Source organism: Bolinopsis microptera, chromosome 2 (genome assembly GCF_026151205.1).
Source record: "Bolinopsis microptera isolate Bmic1 chromosome 2, MBARI_Bmic_1.0, whole genome shotgun sequence".
NCBI classification, from domain to species: Eukaryota; Metazoa; Ctenophora; class Tentaculata; order Lobata; family Bolinopsidae; genus Bolinopsis; species Bolinopsis microptera.
In genome coordinates this window covers 1,600,432-1,617,801 of record NC_087073.1, presented here as the reverse complement: position 1 = coordinate 1,617,801, position 17,370 = coordinate 1,600,432, and the positions used below count along the sequence as shown (strand labels likewise).

The window sequence follows — 17,370 nt, the reverse complement described above, 5'->3', positions numbered from 1 at the left end:
TTACAACTGCTCAGCTCGAAGGACCCCTAATGTCCCTTACAACTGCTCAGCTCGAAGGACCCCTAATGTCCTTTACAACTGCTCAGCTCGAAGGACCCCTAATGTCCCTTACAACTGCTCAGCTCGAAGAACCCCTAATGTCCTTTACAACTGCTCAGCTCGAAGGACCCCTAATGTCCCTTACAACTGCTCAGCTCGAAGAACCCCTTATGTCCCTTACAACTGCTCAGCTCGAAGAACCCCTTATGTCCCTAACAACTGCTCAGCTCGAAGAACCCCTTATGTCCTTTACAACTGCTCAGCTTGAAGAACCCCTAATGTCCCTTACAACTGCTCAGCTCGAAGGACCCCTAATGTCCTTTACAACTGCTTAGCTCGAAGAACCCCTAATGTCCCTTACAACTGCTCAGCTCGAAGGACCCCTAATGTCCTTTACAACTGCTCAGCTCGAAGAACCCCTAATGTCCCTTACAACTGCTCAGCTCGAAGAACCCCTAATGTCCCTTACAACTGCTCAGCTCGAAGCCCCTATCAAGATTCTAAAAAAAGTGCGATGAGATTGGATTTTGAGACTAAAAGTGCGATTTTCACGTGTCACGTGCAGTGGCGAAATGTACGCCCCCCACCCCCCCCCCCCCCCCCCTACCCAGCCTGCAAGATTTCTTGCCCCACAAATTATTCTCTATTTAAAAAGATTTCAGATTTCGCGAGTCCCTTTGTGAGCGAAATTGTAAGTATGTCGCTTTATGTCGCTCGAAAATTTACGTGCGTATTTTTATGAAGTATATAGAGTTACATATTGTAAATCTGATATGCCCATTGTAGCACAATGGTTTAGAGCGCGATCGCTTAGCAGTTGACTCCGGTTCGAACCTCGTCGACGGTCATTTTTTTGGCAATTATTAATTATTTTACTAAAATTATCATCAGAGCACCTTGTAATATACTTTATCCGATAAATTATACTGTTCGTACTTCAGCTAGAGAAGACTGGCATTTAAGGATTTGTCCGGGGAAGGCCTCGTTCGCACTAGAACATGTCAATTGTCAAATTATGGTAAACGGATTTATCTGGTAATGTTTGTTTTGTTTTAAGGCTAAAATTTAGAATGGAATCAATGTGATGAGGATCCAGAGTTAATTACCTGTTAGGATTAATAAGTCAGTTCTACAGTTGAAAAGACTCTTTTTCAAACTTTTAATGAAGAAATATTCACTATGCCTAATAGGCATTGCCTATGGCAGTATTAAGAATACTCTGAGAAAGATTGAGTCGACTTTAGCCAGGAACAGTACCTTGAGATTTCGACCATTACCAGACCTCCTTTAATGGTAACCATGGTAACTATAGTAACCACTGTTAATCTTGATCTTATAAACCGATTAATATCGACAACAACTAGTATCCTTTAAGACTTAGACAGTACAGAAAAGTAAGCCGTCAGAGTAACACAACCAGTAATAATTCAAAACAATCAATACCAAAAGTACAATGACCATAAAAAGTCGGCTTGATGATAAAGACGAAGGGACCAGCAAGATGAGGAATATTATTATGAAAATGTAAGCGCGCGACCGGATATGTAGTGCTGAAAGAGGGTGCCGAAATCTCGTGGTTAAACTCGCGATATTGGGGTGAGATTTATACTAAATTCGTCAAAATCTCGCACTAATTGCGCGCGGCAAAGTTGTTATACTTTAACCACGTGATCTCACACCGCACTAAGTTCCGAATTTACAAAGTCTTAAGCAAATTTTTGTGTCGCTTAAATCTTTTAAATTTCAAATTTTTAGTGTATTATAATCATATGATACCATTTCGTAAATTTAATTCAACAATCAATAATAATCTCATTTTAATCCGATTTGATCGTAGTCCTTGAAGATGCTGCCAGAAAAGGACACCAGAACCCCTAATGTCCTTTACAACTGCTCAGCTCGAAGGACCCCTAATGTCCTTTACAACTGCTCAGCTCGAAGAACCCCTAATGTCCCTTACAACTGCTTAGCTCGAAGAACCCCTAATGTCCCTTACAACTGCTTAGCTCGAAGGACCCCTAATGTCCTTTACAACTGCTTAGCTCGAAGAACCCCTAATGTCCCTTACAACTGCTTAGCTCGAAGAACCCCTAATGTCCTTTACAACTGCTCAGCTCGAAGAACCCCTAATGTCCCTTACAACTGCTCAGCTCGAAGAACCCCTAATGTCCCTTACAACTGCTTAGCTCGAAGAACCCCTAATGTCCTTTACAACTGCTTAGCTCGAAGAACCCCTAATGTCCTTTACAACTGCTCAGCTCGAAGGACCCCTAATGTCCTTTACAACTGCTCAGCTCGAAGAACCCCTAATGTCCTTTACAACTGCTTAGCTCGAAGTACCCCTAATGTCCTTTACAACTGCTTAGCTCGAAGAACCCCTAATGTCCTTTACAACTGCTCAGCTCGAAGGACCCCTAATGTCCTTTACAACTGCTCAGCTCGAAGAACCCCTAATGTCCCTTACAACTGCTTAGCTCGAAGAACCCCTAATGTCCCTTACAACTGCTTAGCTCGAAGGACCCCTAATGTCCTTTACAACTGCTCAGCTCGAAGAACCCTTAATGTCCTTTACAACTGCTCAGCTCGAAGGACCCCTAATGTCCTTTACAACTGCTTAGCTCGGAGGACCCCTAATGTCCTTTACAACTGCTCAGCTCGAAGAACCCCTAATGTCCTTTACAACTGCTCAGCTCGAAGAACCCCTAATGTCCCTTACAACTGCTCAGCTCGAAGAACCCCTAATGTCTCTTACAACTGCTCAGCTCGAAGAACCCCTAATGTCCCTTACAACTGCTTAGCTCGAAGAACCCCTAATGTCCCTAACAACTGCTCAGCTCGAAGGACCCCTAATATCCCTTACAACTGCTTAGCTCGAAGGACCCCTAATATCCTTTACAACTGCTCAGCTCGAAGGACCCCTAATGTCCTTTACAACTGCTCAGCTCGAAGGACCCCTAATGTTCTTTACAACTGCTCAGCTCGAAGAACCCCTAATGTCCCTTATACCTTACAACTGCTCAGCTCGAAGAACCCCTAATGTCCCTTACAACTGCTTAGCTCGAAGAACCCCTAATATCCCTTACAACTGCTCAGCTCGAAGAACCCCTAATGTCCCTTACAACTGCTCAGCTCGAAGGGCCCCTAATGTCCCTTACAACTGCTCAGCTCGAAGGACCCCTAATGTCCTTTACAACTGCTCAGCTCGAAGAACCCCTAATATCCCTTACAACTGCTCAGCTCGAAGAACCCCTAATATCCCTTACAACTGCTCAGCTCGAAGGGCCCCTAATGTCCCTTACAACTGCTCAGCTCGAAGGACCCCTAATGTCCTTTACAACTGCTCAGCTCGAAGAACCCCTAATGTCCCTTACAACTGCTTAGCTCGAAGAACCCCTAATATCCCTTACAACTGCTCAGCTCGAAGAACCCCTAATGTCCCTTACAACTGCTCAGCTCGAAGGGCCCCTAATGTCCCTTACAACTGCTCAGCTCGAAGGACCCCTAATGTCCTTTACAACTGCTCAGCTCGAAGAACCCCTAATATCCCTTACAACTGCTCAGCTCGAAGAACCCCTAATGTCCCTTACAACTGCTCAGCTCGAAGGGCCCCTAATGTCCCTTACAACTGCTCAGCTCGAAGGGCCCCTAATGTCCCTTACAACTGCTCAGCTTGAAGAACCCCTAATGTCCCTTACAACTGCTCAGCTCGAAGGGCCCCTAATGTCCCTTACAACTGCTCAGCTCGAAGGACCCCTAATGTCCTTTACAACTGCTTAGCTCGAAGAACCCCTTATGTCCCCTACAACTGCACAGCTCGAAGAACCCCTAATGTGCTTTACAACTGCTCAGCTTGAAGAACCCCTTATGTCCCCTACAACTGCACAGCTCGAAGAACCCCTAATGTCCCTTACAACTGCTCAGCTCGAATGACCCCTAATGTCCTTAACAACTGCTCAGCTCTAAGGACCCCTAATGTCCCTTACAACTGCTCAGCTCGAAGGACCCCTAATGTCCCTTACAACTGCTCAGCTCGAAGAACCCCTAATGTCCCTTACAACTGCTCAGCTCTAAGGACCCCTAATGTCCCTTACAACTGCTCAGCTCGAAGGACCCCTAATGTCCTTTACAACTGCTCAGCTCGAAGAACCCCTAATGTTCCTTACAACTGCTCAGCTTGAAGAACCCCTAATGTCCCTTACAACTGCTCAGCTTGAAGAACCCCTAATGTCCCTTACAACTGCTCAGCTCGAAGGACCCCTAATGTCCCTTACAACTGCTCAGCTCGAAGGACCCCTAATGTCCTTTACAACTGCTCAGCTCGAAGGACCCCTAATGTCCCTTACAACTGCTCAGCTCGAAGAACCCCTAATGTCCCTTACAACTGCTCAGCTCGAAGGACCCCTAATGTCCCCTACAACTGCTCAGCTCGAAGGACCCCTAATGTCCTTTACAACTGCTCAGCTCGAAGGACCCTAATGTCCTTTACAACTGCTAAGCTCGAAGGACCCCTAATGTCCCTTACAACTGCTCAGCTCGAAGAACCCCTAATGTCCTTTACAACTGCTCAGCTCGAAGGACCCCTAATGTCCCTTACAACTGCTCAGCTCGAAGAACCCCTAATGTCCTTTACAACTGCTCAGCTCGAAGGACCCCTAATGTCCCTTACAACTGCTCAGCTCGACAGCACCGTCCCAGTTCCCCATATGATTCGCACACACGCACCCACACCCTGTGGGGCACTCTCTGATAACCCTTCCCCCCACTGAACTAGTGAACCAGGCCCTCAAATGCTGGAAGTGTCCACCATGCATACACTCCACACAGAAGGAGCCTAGGTTGGAGACAGGAAGTCGGCAGATAGCGCACTCCCACACTTGGCCCGCTACTTCAAACCTCTTAGTGGGGGCCAGGGAGCCGGGGGACCGGTGCACTGTGTTCAGCACTTCTGCTCGCTTGTTCAGCAGCTTCCAACTGTACAGCACTGAGGCGTAGTTTAGCTTTATCAGGTCCCCGTTTATACCACTTCTTTCGTAGGGGAAAAGAATATCCTGAAACAGAGGAGTTAGCCTCTACACACAGTGCACAATAAAACTAACTAATTATCAGAAACATAAACATAATCAGAAACATAAACATAAACTAGTTGAATTTCTAAGAATCAAAAAATGTCACAATTTTATATCATATAATACATAATATTCATCAAGTAAAGTAAAGTCAATAATCGTATTAGTTAGGGTAATTGTATTGGCGACATTGCATAATATCAAGATGATTATCGATTGAGGAGAGGAGCGATAAATCTAAAATCGAGACACTGACCTCCCTGATACGAGGAGAGTTGGTAATTAGAAAAGTAATAATTAGTGCAATTAGTGCAATTAGTGTTAGTACAATTAGTGTTAGTGCAATTAGTGTTAGTACAATTAGTGTTAGTACAATTAGTGTTAGTACAATTAGTGTTAGTGCAATTAGTGTTAGTGCAATTAGTGTTAGTGCAATTAGTGTTAGTGCAATTAGTGCAATTAGTGTTAGTACAATTAGTGTTAGTGCAATTAGTGTTAGTGCAATTAGTGCAATTAGTTTTAGTACAATTAGTGTTAGTGCAATTAGTGTTAGTGCAATTAGTGCAATTAGTGCAATTAGCTGAGGAACACTGACCTCCCTGATACGAGGAGAAGTGGTGCTGTCTGACTCAGGCTCACTGAAGTCCTGCTCTATAGATACAGAGGTTGAGAGGTTATCCGTTAGACTGAACAACATGTTGCCTGGAGGTATAAACTGGAACCTGCCCCCTCCCTCGTTCTTCAACTGACTCTGGTGTTATACGTCACTCTTTAAAGTTCACGTCTTTATGTAGAAATTGTTTAAATTTATTATTAAAGGGAGGGAGGGAGGGAGGGAGGGAGGGAGGGAGGGAGGGAGGGAGGGAGGGAGGGAGGGAGGGAGGGAGGGAGGGAGGGAGGGAGGGAGGGAGGGAGGGAGGGAGGGAGGGAGGGAGGGAGGGAGGGAGGATCTTTACATACCTTAACCTTCGCTTCCACCAGAGCACACATCCCATAAACCATTGCTAAAGTCTGAACGTCCTTCTTCATGTAATAGAACTCAATATAACTGTCAATCAGTTTCCTCCCGTACGGGTATTGGTCCCACGGTTTCTTCTCGTACAGATGTCTCACAACTTGCGGATCAGTGGTAATCTTGAGAACCCTCCACAACTGTACCAGGTCCATCCTGAGTCTGTTCTTAGCCACCTCGATGTTAATATCACAGATCTCCCCCAGGTCCTTGTCTGAATCTAAAGAGTACTCAGCAGCTAGCTCCCTGCAACTCTGGGGCAGGATCCTGCTAATGTCCCGTATCTGTACTGGGAGGATGTAACTCCGTTGGTGGGGCTCGCAGTGTCCTGAGCGCGTCTGGCGCGTGCGCGTCGAGTTCAGGTAGTAGTACTCTGCTACAGAGGGGGTGGAGGGCGTTTTATCCCGCTTTTTCCCCGTCAGAGAGGAGATCTTAGTGTTGAGCATCTGGTGGTATGCGCGGAATGTTTTCTGTCTGACTGGCTCGTTAACAGCTGACTCCCCGGACGCAACAGGTCGTTTGAACACCACCAGGTAGTTATTAGCACAGAAGCGCGCTCCGCAGATCCGGGGAAATGGCACGTTCTTGTCGTAGTTGGTCTTTGTTCTCTTTGTTGTCTGAGTTATCTGTAAAATAGTTCTGTAGATGCAATAGATAAGTGATGTAAAATATTATGACTAGCAACTCATTAGTTGGTTATATAATAAAAAATATTTTCTATCTGAACTTTTTTACTTACATCTTCCTCTATTTCATTGCACACTTCTTTAAAGTCGCTACAGATGAAACTTATCAGTTTCTCTTGGTTCCCGTTACTCTCCAGCATTATTTCCTGGGACTTCCCGTCAAAGTGTTTCAGATAAGTATCTCTCTTTTCTATGCTGAGAGGAAAGTCGTCGAAAGAAAATGCGGGCACATCTGGCGTTGTTAGATCCATCTGCAATTAAATAATGATTGTATAATATATTATATATATTAGAAACATATATATTTCTAACTATATTTTATTTTATTTAGTACTTACTCTGTAATCAATACTATAAATTGATAATTTTATTTTAATCAAACAATTACCTTCAGTTTTACTGTCAACTTTTGAGACTTGAAAACTTTTTTCCGGTCGACAGAGTGCACAATAATTCCATACTTTTCAGTATTCTGCATTATTTCAGTTGTTATAGTTGTACTGGAATTGGGGGAGGAGGACAGGGTTGGCATTTCGCTGCCGAATGCTGAAAAAGTACACTATTTTTTATTGTGTTCCTCTACTACACGTGTTCCACTACACGTGTTACACTGGTAACAGTTAACAGTTAACACGTGTTACTATTTCAGAATTGTCATTAGTAGCCAGTACTTGTTTAAACATTAACTCCTATAAAGCTATAATAGTATATATGAAACATTTGTCATGGAGTTGTAGAGGGAGTTATGTGCCTCGCCGGGCTAAAGTAGTGGATGACCTTGCTGTACGGCAAGTTAAACAAGGATCTGAAACTACTAGGTTCCGTACAGACTCAACTCTGCACCCGTGTCAATATGTTCATTATATGCAAGCCTCTTGATTTATAATCACCGAGTCTAGTAATTGTTTAAGAGAGTTCTCTGGCAGTTACGAAACTCGAGAGACTGTGGGATACTGAAGGGAAAGGAAGCAGTTCTAACGAGCTCTTCTCAAACACAAGGATATAACTTGTGAACTCGGCTAGTATATATGAAACATTTGTCATGGAGTTGTAGAGGGAGTTATGTGCCTCGCCGGGCTAAAGTAGTGGATGACCTTGCTGTACGGCAAGTTAAACAAGGATCTGAAACTACTAGGTTCCGTACAGACTCAACTCTGCACCCGTGTCAATATGTTCATTATATGCAAGCCTCTTGATTTATAATCACCGAGTCTAGTAATTGTTTAAGAGAGTTCTCTGGCAGTTACGAAACTCGAGAGACTGTGGGATACTGAAGGGAAAGGAAGCAGTTCTAACGAGCTCTTCTCAAACACAAGGATATAACTTGTGAACTCGGCTAGTATATATGAAACATTTGTCATGGAGTTGTAGAGGGAGTTATGTGCCTCGCCGGGCTAAAGTAGTGGATGACCTTGCTGTACGGCAAGTTAAACAAGGATCTGAAACTACTAGGTTCCGTACAGACTCAACTCTGCACCCGTGTCAATATGTTCATTATATGCAAGCCTCTTGATTTATAATCACCGAGTCTAGTAATTGTTTAAGAGAGTTCTCTGGCAGTTACGAAACTCGAGAGACTGTGGGATACTGAAGGGAAAGGAAGCAGTTCTAACGAGCTCTTCTCAAACACAAGGATATAACTTGTGAACTCGGCTAGTATATATGAAACATTTGTCATGGAGTTGTAGAGGGAGTTATGTGCCTCGCCGGGCTAAAGTAGTGGATGACCTTGCTGTACGGCAAGTTAAACAAGGATCTGAAACTACTAGGTTCCGTACAGACTCAACTCTACACCCGTGTCAATATGTTCATTATATGCAAGCCTCTTGATTTATAATCACCGAGTCTAGTAATTGTTTAAGAGAGTTCTCTGGCAGTTACGAAACTCGAGAGACTGTGGGATACTGAAGGGAAAGGAAGCAGTTCTAACGAGCTCTTCTCAAACACAAGGATATAACTTGTGAACTCGGCTAGTATATATGAAACATTTGTCATGGAGTTGTAGAGGGAGTTATGTGCCTCGCCGGGCTAAAGTAGTGGATGACCTTGCTGTACGGCAAGTTAAACAAGGATCTGAAACTACTAGGTTCCGTACAGACTCAACTCTGCACCCGTGTCAATATGTTCATTATATGCAAGCCTCTTGATTTATAATCACCGAGTCTAGTAATTGTTTAAGAGAGTTCTCTGGCAGTTACGAAACTCGAGAGACTGTGGGATACTGAAGGGAAAGGAAGCAGTTCTAACGAGCTCTTCTCAAACACAAGGATATAACTTGTGAACTCGGCTAGTATATATGAAACATTTGTCATGGAGTTGTAGAGGGAGTTATGTGCCTCGCCGGGCTAAAGTAGTGGATGACCTTGCTGTACGGCAAGTTAAACAAGGATCTGAAACTACTAGGTTCCGTACAGACTCAACTCTGCACCCGTGTCAATATGTTCATTATATGCAAGCCTCTTGATTTATAATCACCGAGTCTAGTAATTGTTTAAGAGAGTTCTCTGGCAGTTACGAAACTCGAGAGACTGTGGGATACTGAAGGGAAAGGAAGCAGTTCTAACGAGCTCTTCTCAAACACAAGGATATAACTTGTGAACTCGGCTAGTATATATGAAACATTTGTCATGGAGTTGTAGAGGGAGTTATGTGCCTCGCCGGGCTAAAGTAGTGGATGACCTTGCTGTACGGCAAGTTAAACAAGGATCTGAAACTACTAGGTTCCGTACAGACTCAACTCTGCACCCGTGTCAATATGTTCATTATATGCAAGCCTCTTGATTTATAAGGGGGGTATAAGCTATAAGGGGGGGGGGTATAAGCTATAAGGGGGGGGGGTATAAGGGAGGTATAAGCTATAAGGGGGTATAAGCTATAAGGGGAGGTATAAGCTATAAGGGGGGTATAAGCTAAAGGGGGGTATAAGCTAAAGGGGGGGGGGGGGGCGTATAACTTATAAGCTATAAGGGGGTATAAGCTACCAGAAAACAGGATGATTTAAAATGCCAAAGAAAAATAAAATAATTATTTATTATTACACATTTTAAAACAATGTTTGTGTTGTTTTGATAAAAAGCGGCTAATTAAAACTTACAGGTACTCTCCTTAACCTCAATAGGAGAAGAAAGGTTGAGTGAGAGATTGAGCCGAGAGGAAGAGCTCTGGGACTCTAGAACCCAAGTTTTAAAGTTGCCAGTGTTGCTGAGTCCTATAAGTGTAGTGTTGCCACCAGATTGGGATGATATCCTCGCTTCTATTATCAAACTGTCAGATCTACTCGGGAGGAAGCGGTCACAGGTCGGGTCCTTGTCAAACTCACATACCTGGTAGAAGTAACCATAGTTACCATTAGTTACCATTAGTTACCATTAGTTACCATTAGTTACCATTAGTTACCATTAGTTACTATAGTTACCATAGTTACCATTAGTTACCATTAGTTACTATAGTTACCATAGTTACCATTCGTTACCATTCGTTACCATTATTTACCATTAGTTACCATTAGTTACCATAATGGTAATACTAATACTCACATACCTGGTACAAGTGTGTTACTACTCCTACTACTAGTGTAACTATGGTAACACTACTAGTGTTACCAGGTAGAAGTGTGTTACTACTCCTGGCATTTGCAATTAAATATTATCTTATTACTCTTTTTATGGGCTTCAATTCGAGATACATAATTACATTATATAATACTAGGAAGAATAAAAGGATGGATCAGTAAGATACCTTAGGAGCTACTCCATTCACTTTGTTATCTGGAACAATAAGAGCTAAAAACACATTCCTTGAGTCCAGCGGGTCGTACAAAGCCCTCCAAACTTGCTCTCCGATCCTCTTCTCCTGTCAGACAGAAACGTAGAATAAATAGCACAAAACACACTAATAAGCTAATAATACGGACCTTTACTGATAGTTGAAATTCGACATATGACGTCATCTAGCGTCATCTAGCGTCATCTAGCGTGAAATATCGCCAGATGATGATAGATGACGCTAGATGACGCTAGATGACGCTAGATGACGCCAATTAGCGACATTGTCGCTAAGTGCACGGCACCTTTCGAATGTCGCTATCTAGCGCTATCTAGCGCTATCTAGCGCTATCTAGCGCTATCTAGCGCTATCTAGCGCTATATGACGCTATATGACGCTATATGACGCTAGGTGACGCTAGATGACGCTAGATGACGCTAAGCACGCAGCACTGACGCCAGGCGACAGATAGCGCTATTTTCATAAAAATTCTAGGGACGACATCTAGCGTCATCTAGCGTCATATGTTGCCGCGACATCTGACGCTATCTGACGCCATCTAGCGATATCTGACGTCATCTGACGACATCTGTCGCGACGACATCTGACGCAGGCGACATCAAGCGCTGGATAGCGGGATAAGTCAGTTTACGACAGTTCACGCTATCTAGCGCTATATAGCGCCAGATAGCGCTATATAGCGTCAGATGTCGTTGCGACATATAGCGCTAGATAGCGTTAGATAGCGCTAGATAGCGCTAGATAGCGCTAGATAGCGCTAGATAGCGCTAGATAGCGACATTCGAAAGGTGCCGTGCACTTAGCGACAATGTCGCTAATTGGCGTCATCTAGCGTCATCTAGCGTCATCTAGCGTCATCTATCATCATCTGGCGATATTTCACGCTAGATGACGCTAGATGACGCTAGATGACGTCATATGTCGAATTTAAACTATCAGTAAAGGTCCAATAATACTACAACACTATAAAACTGTACTTATTGTATACAGTGTATATAATATACATACTATACACTTGTTGGGGAGGTGGCAAACTTCCACCACCTCTCCATTATTTTAATGTCTAATTTAACATAATTATAATATGGGCTGATTACATTTGACTCCCTACACATACCTTGACTGGATCCCTGCACATACCTTGACTGACTCCCTGCACATACCTTGACTGACTCCCTGCACATACCTTGACTGACTCCCTTCACATACCTTGACTGACTCCCTGCACATACCTTGACTGACTCCCTACACATACCTTGACTGGATCCCTGCACATACCTTGACTGACTCCCTGCACATACCTTGACTGACTCCCTGCACATACCTTGACTGACTCCCTTCACATACCTTGACTGACTCCCTGCACATACCTTGACTGACTCCCTGCACATACCTTAACTGACTCACTGCACATACCTTGACTGACTCCCTGCACATACCTTGACTGACTCCATGCACATACCTTGACTGACTCCCTGCACATACCTTAACTGACTCACTGCACATACCTTGACTGACTCCCTGCACATACCTTGACTGACTCCCTGCACATACCTTGACTGACTCCCTGCACATACCTTGACTGACTCCCTGCACATACCTTGACTGACTCCCTGCACATACCTTGACTGACTCCCTGTACATACCTTGACTGACTCCATGCACATACCTTGACTGACTCCCTGCACATACCTTGACTGACTCCCTGCACATACCTTGACTGGCGTCTTAGGATTTTTCCAGTTCCACAGTTTGACAGTTTTGTCCAAACTACAAGTGAGAAAGTAATGGTCCTCGTGTGGTGACCAGTCTAAGTGTGTTATTCTGTTGCAGTGACCTGAGAGTGTTTTATATCATGTTCATTTGCAGTCACTGTTAAATATATCAACATATTTCGGATTTTTTGCAATAAAGTATGAGCGTTTTTAACGGTAACCCTAATAAGTGTTAACCCTCATGTTCTTTAAAGGCTTGTTTTGTGTCATCTGGGAGATTAATAATAAGAATTCAAATTATCAGCCATAACTACTCTCATACCTTGTTTTTTAGGGAATTATCGGTCGCGATTATCGGGGTGAATAACCTAGTCAAATTATGTAATTATAATTGAATATCCCTTTAGTAACCTGAATAAGCCTGACAATGGTTTGCCCTCCTTTTATCCCAAATCTTTATGTCACGGTCATGACATGTAGCAAAGAGGTTGTAATTTCTTTTACTCATAGCAACCAGGTTTATCTTTGAGGCAGCAGAGTTTCCTTTAAATCTGAAGAGAGAAAGATCTTTGAACGAACAAATATAAAAAGAAAGATTTTACCACTGACAGCTACTACAATTTATAGTGAAATAAAATTTAAAATGAAATGAAAGTAAAATTAAAACAAAAGTGTAATATAAAGTGAAGGACTGACCTACTGACATTGTCTAGTGTGTCAGCGTCCCACAACAGAGCCATGTCATCCTGAGAACCACTCAGGATGTGAGACTCATTGTATGCCCAGTCGATTGAGTTCACCATGCTCATTTGATCCAAGAAACTGTGCTGCTCTAAAAATCCTGCTTCAGAGAATCCTCCAAGAACAACCTAGTTATAGTTTTTCTAGGTAACCAGGTAACCAGGTAACCAGGTAACCAAGTAACCAGGTAACCAGGTAACCAGGTAACCAGGTAACCAGGTAATCCTCCAAGAACAACCTAGTTATAGTTTTTCTAGGTAACCAGGTAACCAGGTAACCAGGTAACCAGGTAACCAGGTAACCAGGTAATCCTCCAAGAACAACCTAGCTATAGTTTTTCTAGGTGATAATTCAGAACAAAGCAAAGAACTTTGACTGGGAAGAATATGTTGAGAGTATTGACAAAAACGTAACTATTATTAAAAACATAACTAGAACTGTTATTAACGAAACTAGCAAACGTAAAGATGTAGTCAATATTACTTACATTTGCTCTATCTGTATACGCATACAACTGGCTCTTTGGGGCACATCTAATGGTATCTTTAAACGGACCATGTAAAACAAGAGGCCGTTTCATGTGCTTCATGAACTTACAATCTTGACTGATGTCATCAGTAATTTTGTGGGCGTACAGACCTGAAAAGTTTAAAGATATGAATAGATTTGATTTATTTATTAATTATATATTTAGATTTAAAACATAAATCTAGAAATTAAATTATTATATTATTACATAATCTATCACAAGAGGGACTATAAAATCTGTGAATATATGGAAATTGCTTATAATATGCACAATAGTCTCACAATCAGATCCATACTCGAAATTAATGATCTTAAATTTTTGTATTTATTCTCAACGATGATTTAAGAAAAAGAATTGAAAAAGTCGTTACCTGCTGGACATAGCTTTAATACAAACTTCTTGTCATTTGTTACGTCAAAGGACACTCCCAGATTTGATGTTTGATTGTATAATGCCATTATTTCATAATTCACATGAGTGTTCAGTGTCCCAGCTCATGAATAATCGTACATCTGTAAAGTGTTTGTGACATATAATTCGTATTGAATAACTGCTGATATAAAATATGTCATACCTAGCCTATTGCCAATAAACTTTCAGAACATAAAGTGATAACTCCCTGTTCTAATAAATGGATTTGAAATATTTAAATTTGAGCAATAAAATGGTTGAAATCATTTATCATCACTATCGATTTGCAGAATAAAATTGAGCGTGCACGCTGGAAACGATCTACTGTCAACTCAACAGAGGAACGTTATATTTATTTAGAGACAATTTTGAATACATTTTTTAGAGACGGCACTCAATCTTTAGAGATAAAGGAGAGAAGATGGAGAAGATATAGACAGCCAATCCTTTGAGTCATGAGACTCCACACGAGTCTCATGACTCGTGTGGAGTCTCCACACGAGTGCATAAAGTTATCACTTTATACACTGAAATCTTTCAAAATTGGTGGGTTTGCCCAAATATAGTAGAGAAGATGTTCTGTTGATTCTTAAAAAGTTAAATCCTAACAAGGCCCCTGGCCCTGATGGGATTCATGGGAGAGTCCTCAAAAACTGTGCCCAAAGCCTTGCATACCCACTTAGTGTTTTATTTAACCTGTCTTTCTCGAGCGGATGCATACCCCCTGATTGGAAGCTGGCACTTGTAGTACCAGTGCACAAAAAGGGCGATAAGTCTTCGGTTGAGAACTACAGGCCTATCTCGTTAACATCTCTTGTAATGAAAGTCTTTGAAAGGTGCATAAAGACTGCATTATACGCTGCATGTTCTGATCTGTTGGATGACTGACAACACGGTTTTGTTAATGAACGTTCATGCACAACCCAAATGATACCTTTCACGGACAATCTTGCACTTGCATTGAATAACAGGTCCAGGACTGATATAATATATTTTGATTTTGCGAAAGCTTTTGATAGCGTTTCGCATGACCTCATTTTAAGTAAATTAAAGAATATTTTTAATGTCGATGGACTAATGCTTAAATTTATTAAGTCCTATCTTGAGGGGCGACAACAACAAGTAGTGATAGGAGGCCAAACGTCTTCTTCTCTACCAGTTCGGTCTGGTGTCCCTCAAGGTTCTATACTTGGCCCTTTATTGTTTGTAATATTTATAAATGACATGTTCTCCTGTGTCTCTGAAGGCACCAATATCGCCCTTTATGCAGATGACACTAAAATTTGGAGGGAGATCCTTGGTTACCCTGACCATCACATAATCCAAAATGACATCAACAGATTATATGATTGGTCAGTGAGAAATCGAATGAAGTTCCACCCACAAAAGTGCAAAGCCCTCTCTGTGTCCCTGCAAAGAAACGTGCTGGATAACTTGCCATTCAATACCTTCTTTTATAAACTTTCTGGAAGTGATATTGACTTTGTGCCCTCTCAGTCAGATTTAGGAGTCGCAATAAACTCCAGGTTTAATTGGGGTGCACAATGTAAAGCGCTTGTTTCCAAAGCTACCTCTAGACTTGGACTACTTAAGAGAACATGTCATTTCACTACTGATAAAAGGCAGAAAAGATCGTTCTATTTAGCGTTAATTAGGTCTATATTTGAACATTGTTCTGTCATATGGTCCCCTCAATCTGCAACTCATCTTCAACAGTTTGTTGCTATCCAAAAGAGGGCTATTAAATGGATCAATGGTGAACCTTACTCCAGTTATAATGACGATAAACTTGCTACAGAGCAAAAGAAACTAAATATTCTCCCTGTTAAACAGAAGTTTATTTATAACGATCTTATGACCTTCTATAAAATAGTGAATAGCATAATTCCAGTTTCGCTCCCTACATATATAGTCCTATGCTGTCCAGAGGGCACCCGATACACTAGGCACAATGCTCAAATAATTGATATGTCGGATACTTCAACTTACATGAGTACCACTGTGCCCTGCTCGGATGCCTTCCGAAATAGCTTTTTTCATAGATCTATGCTGAAATGGAATAGTCTACCAGTATGTATCCGGCAGTCAGAGCGGATTTCTACTTTTAAGGCCAAACTGATCAAGTACCTCTGGGCTGCCGATACAGTCTGGCCAGATAAGCTCATCAGTCTTATGAGTCTCAGAAATTTGTTTTTGTTGGTTACAATTCTGTCCGTCCAATTTCCTATCTGCTTGTCCTTTTCTTTTTTCTTATCAGTTGTGACGGAATTGTAATGAACAAAATCCTTATAATTATTTATGATATGTTTGATTTCTTGTTAATGTTTGTCATTCAAATTTGGTAGACGGCCCCAACGTTAATGTGGCTCTTGCTATGTGTTGGTTCAGCCGAATTAATTATTATATAATCAAGTTTATTTTTCTCGTTAGTTGTCATCCGGCCAAACATTAAGCAACTTATATTGCAGTACCATTTACCATTTAGTATATCAAAATATGTCATTGTAATTACTAATTTTGCATGGCTGAAATGTAACGCTTGATTTATATATATAATGATTAATTGAATTTTCAAATTAAAAAAATAGGCATACTATTATTCAAAAACATTTATTATATGATATGGAGCAATTTAGATAAACCTAATTGTTTATATTTGAAAATATAATCCAAAATACAGCCTCAAAAATTGAGCATACCAAAATTGGCTTGATTGACACTCGCTGCAACCCCTTTTGATCACAGGCGAAGCGCGCAGCGGCTGGCTGTGCACGAGAGAGGTATACAACGATATATCCTTGTATCCTTGTACAACGTGTAGCAACGGCTTGGACTTACTTCCTTCTTTGACGGATGTTACTTGTCTAAATTTCTTCGAAGTAGCGTGCCCGAGGCAAGTGCTACGAAGTTTGATATGTTCTATGCCTGGATAGATCACTTTTCAGTGTTGTGACATGTTTTAGGAGTTGTTATTACTCTCTGCTTTCACAAAATAGAAGCTTTATTCCGTTGAGTTTTGAAATGTTTTTAAAACATTTTGATATCAGAGCTGCACTTTTGTAATGCTACTTGATTGTTAACTGTCAGATTATGATTATTTTTAACTCCTTCTTGTATTGACTGCTTCTGATCCATTTTAGATGATGAAAATAATTCAATCTGAAACATTGTCATTTTGTAAGGCTTTTCGGTGTCATTTTGTGAGGCATTTTGATCAAAATTGATGATCAAACAAACACATTTAGGCTCATCATAAGCTTACTGGGTTTTAGAATACCTATAATTAGGCACGGGGCATCCAATATAAATATGCCATCTTTGTATCATAAAATAAAACTGTCATTTTGTGAGGCATAACACTGTCATTTTGTGAGGCTAGGTCATT

The 17,370-nt window shown here is 41.6% G+C and overlaps 1 protein-coding gene across 1 annotated transcript; it reads right to left on the bottom strand.

Moving 5' to 3' along the window:
- Positions 1-4,312: 4,312 nt before the first annotated feature.
- Positions 4,313-14,088, bottom strand: LOC134811102 (GATOR2 complex protein WDR59-like). The gene is made up of 12 exons (XM_063817826.1): positions 13,945-14,088; positions 13,533-13,684; positions 13,001-13,173; positions 12,716-12,855; positions 12,305-12,426; positions 10,542-10,655; positions 9,898-10,126; positions 7,192-7,349; positions 6,857-7,054; positions 6,066-6,743; positions 5,701-5,856; positions 4,313-5,087 (listed from the first exon to the last, which is right to left on the bottom strand). The coding sequence occupies exons 1-12, from the start codon at positions 14,030-14,032 to the stop codon at positions 4,692-4,694; spliced, it is 2,604 nt and encodes an 867-aa protein (XP_063673896.1). The 5' UTR covers positions 14,033-14,088; the 3' UTR covers positions 4,313-4,691.
- Between the last annotated feature and the right edge of the window lie 3,282 nt (positions 14,089-17,370).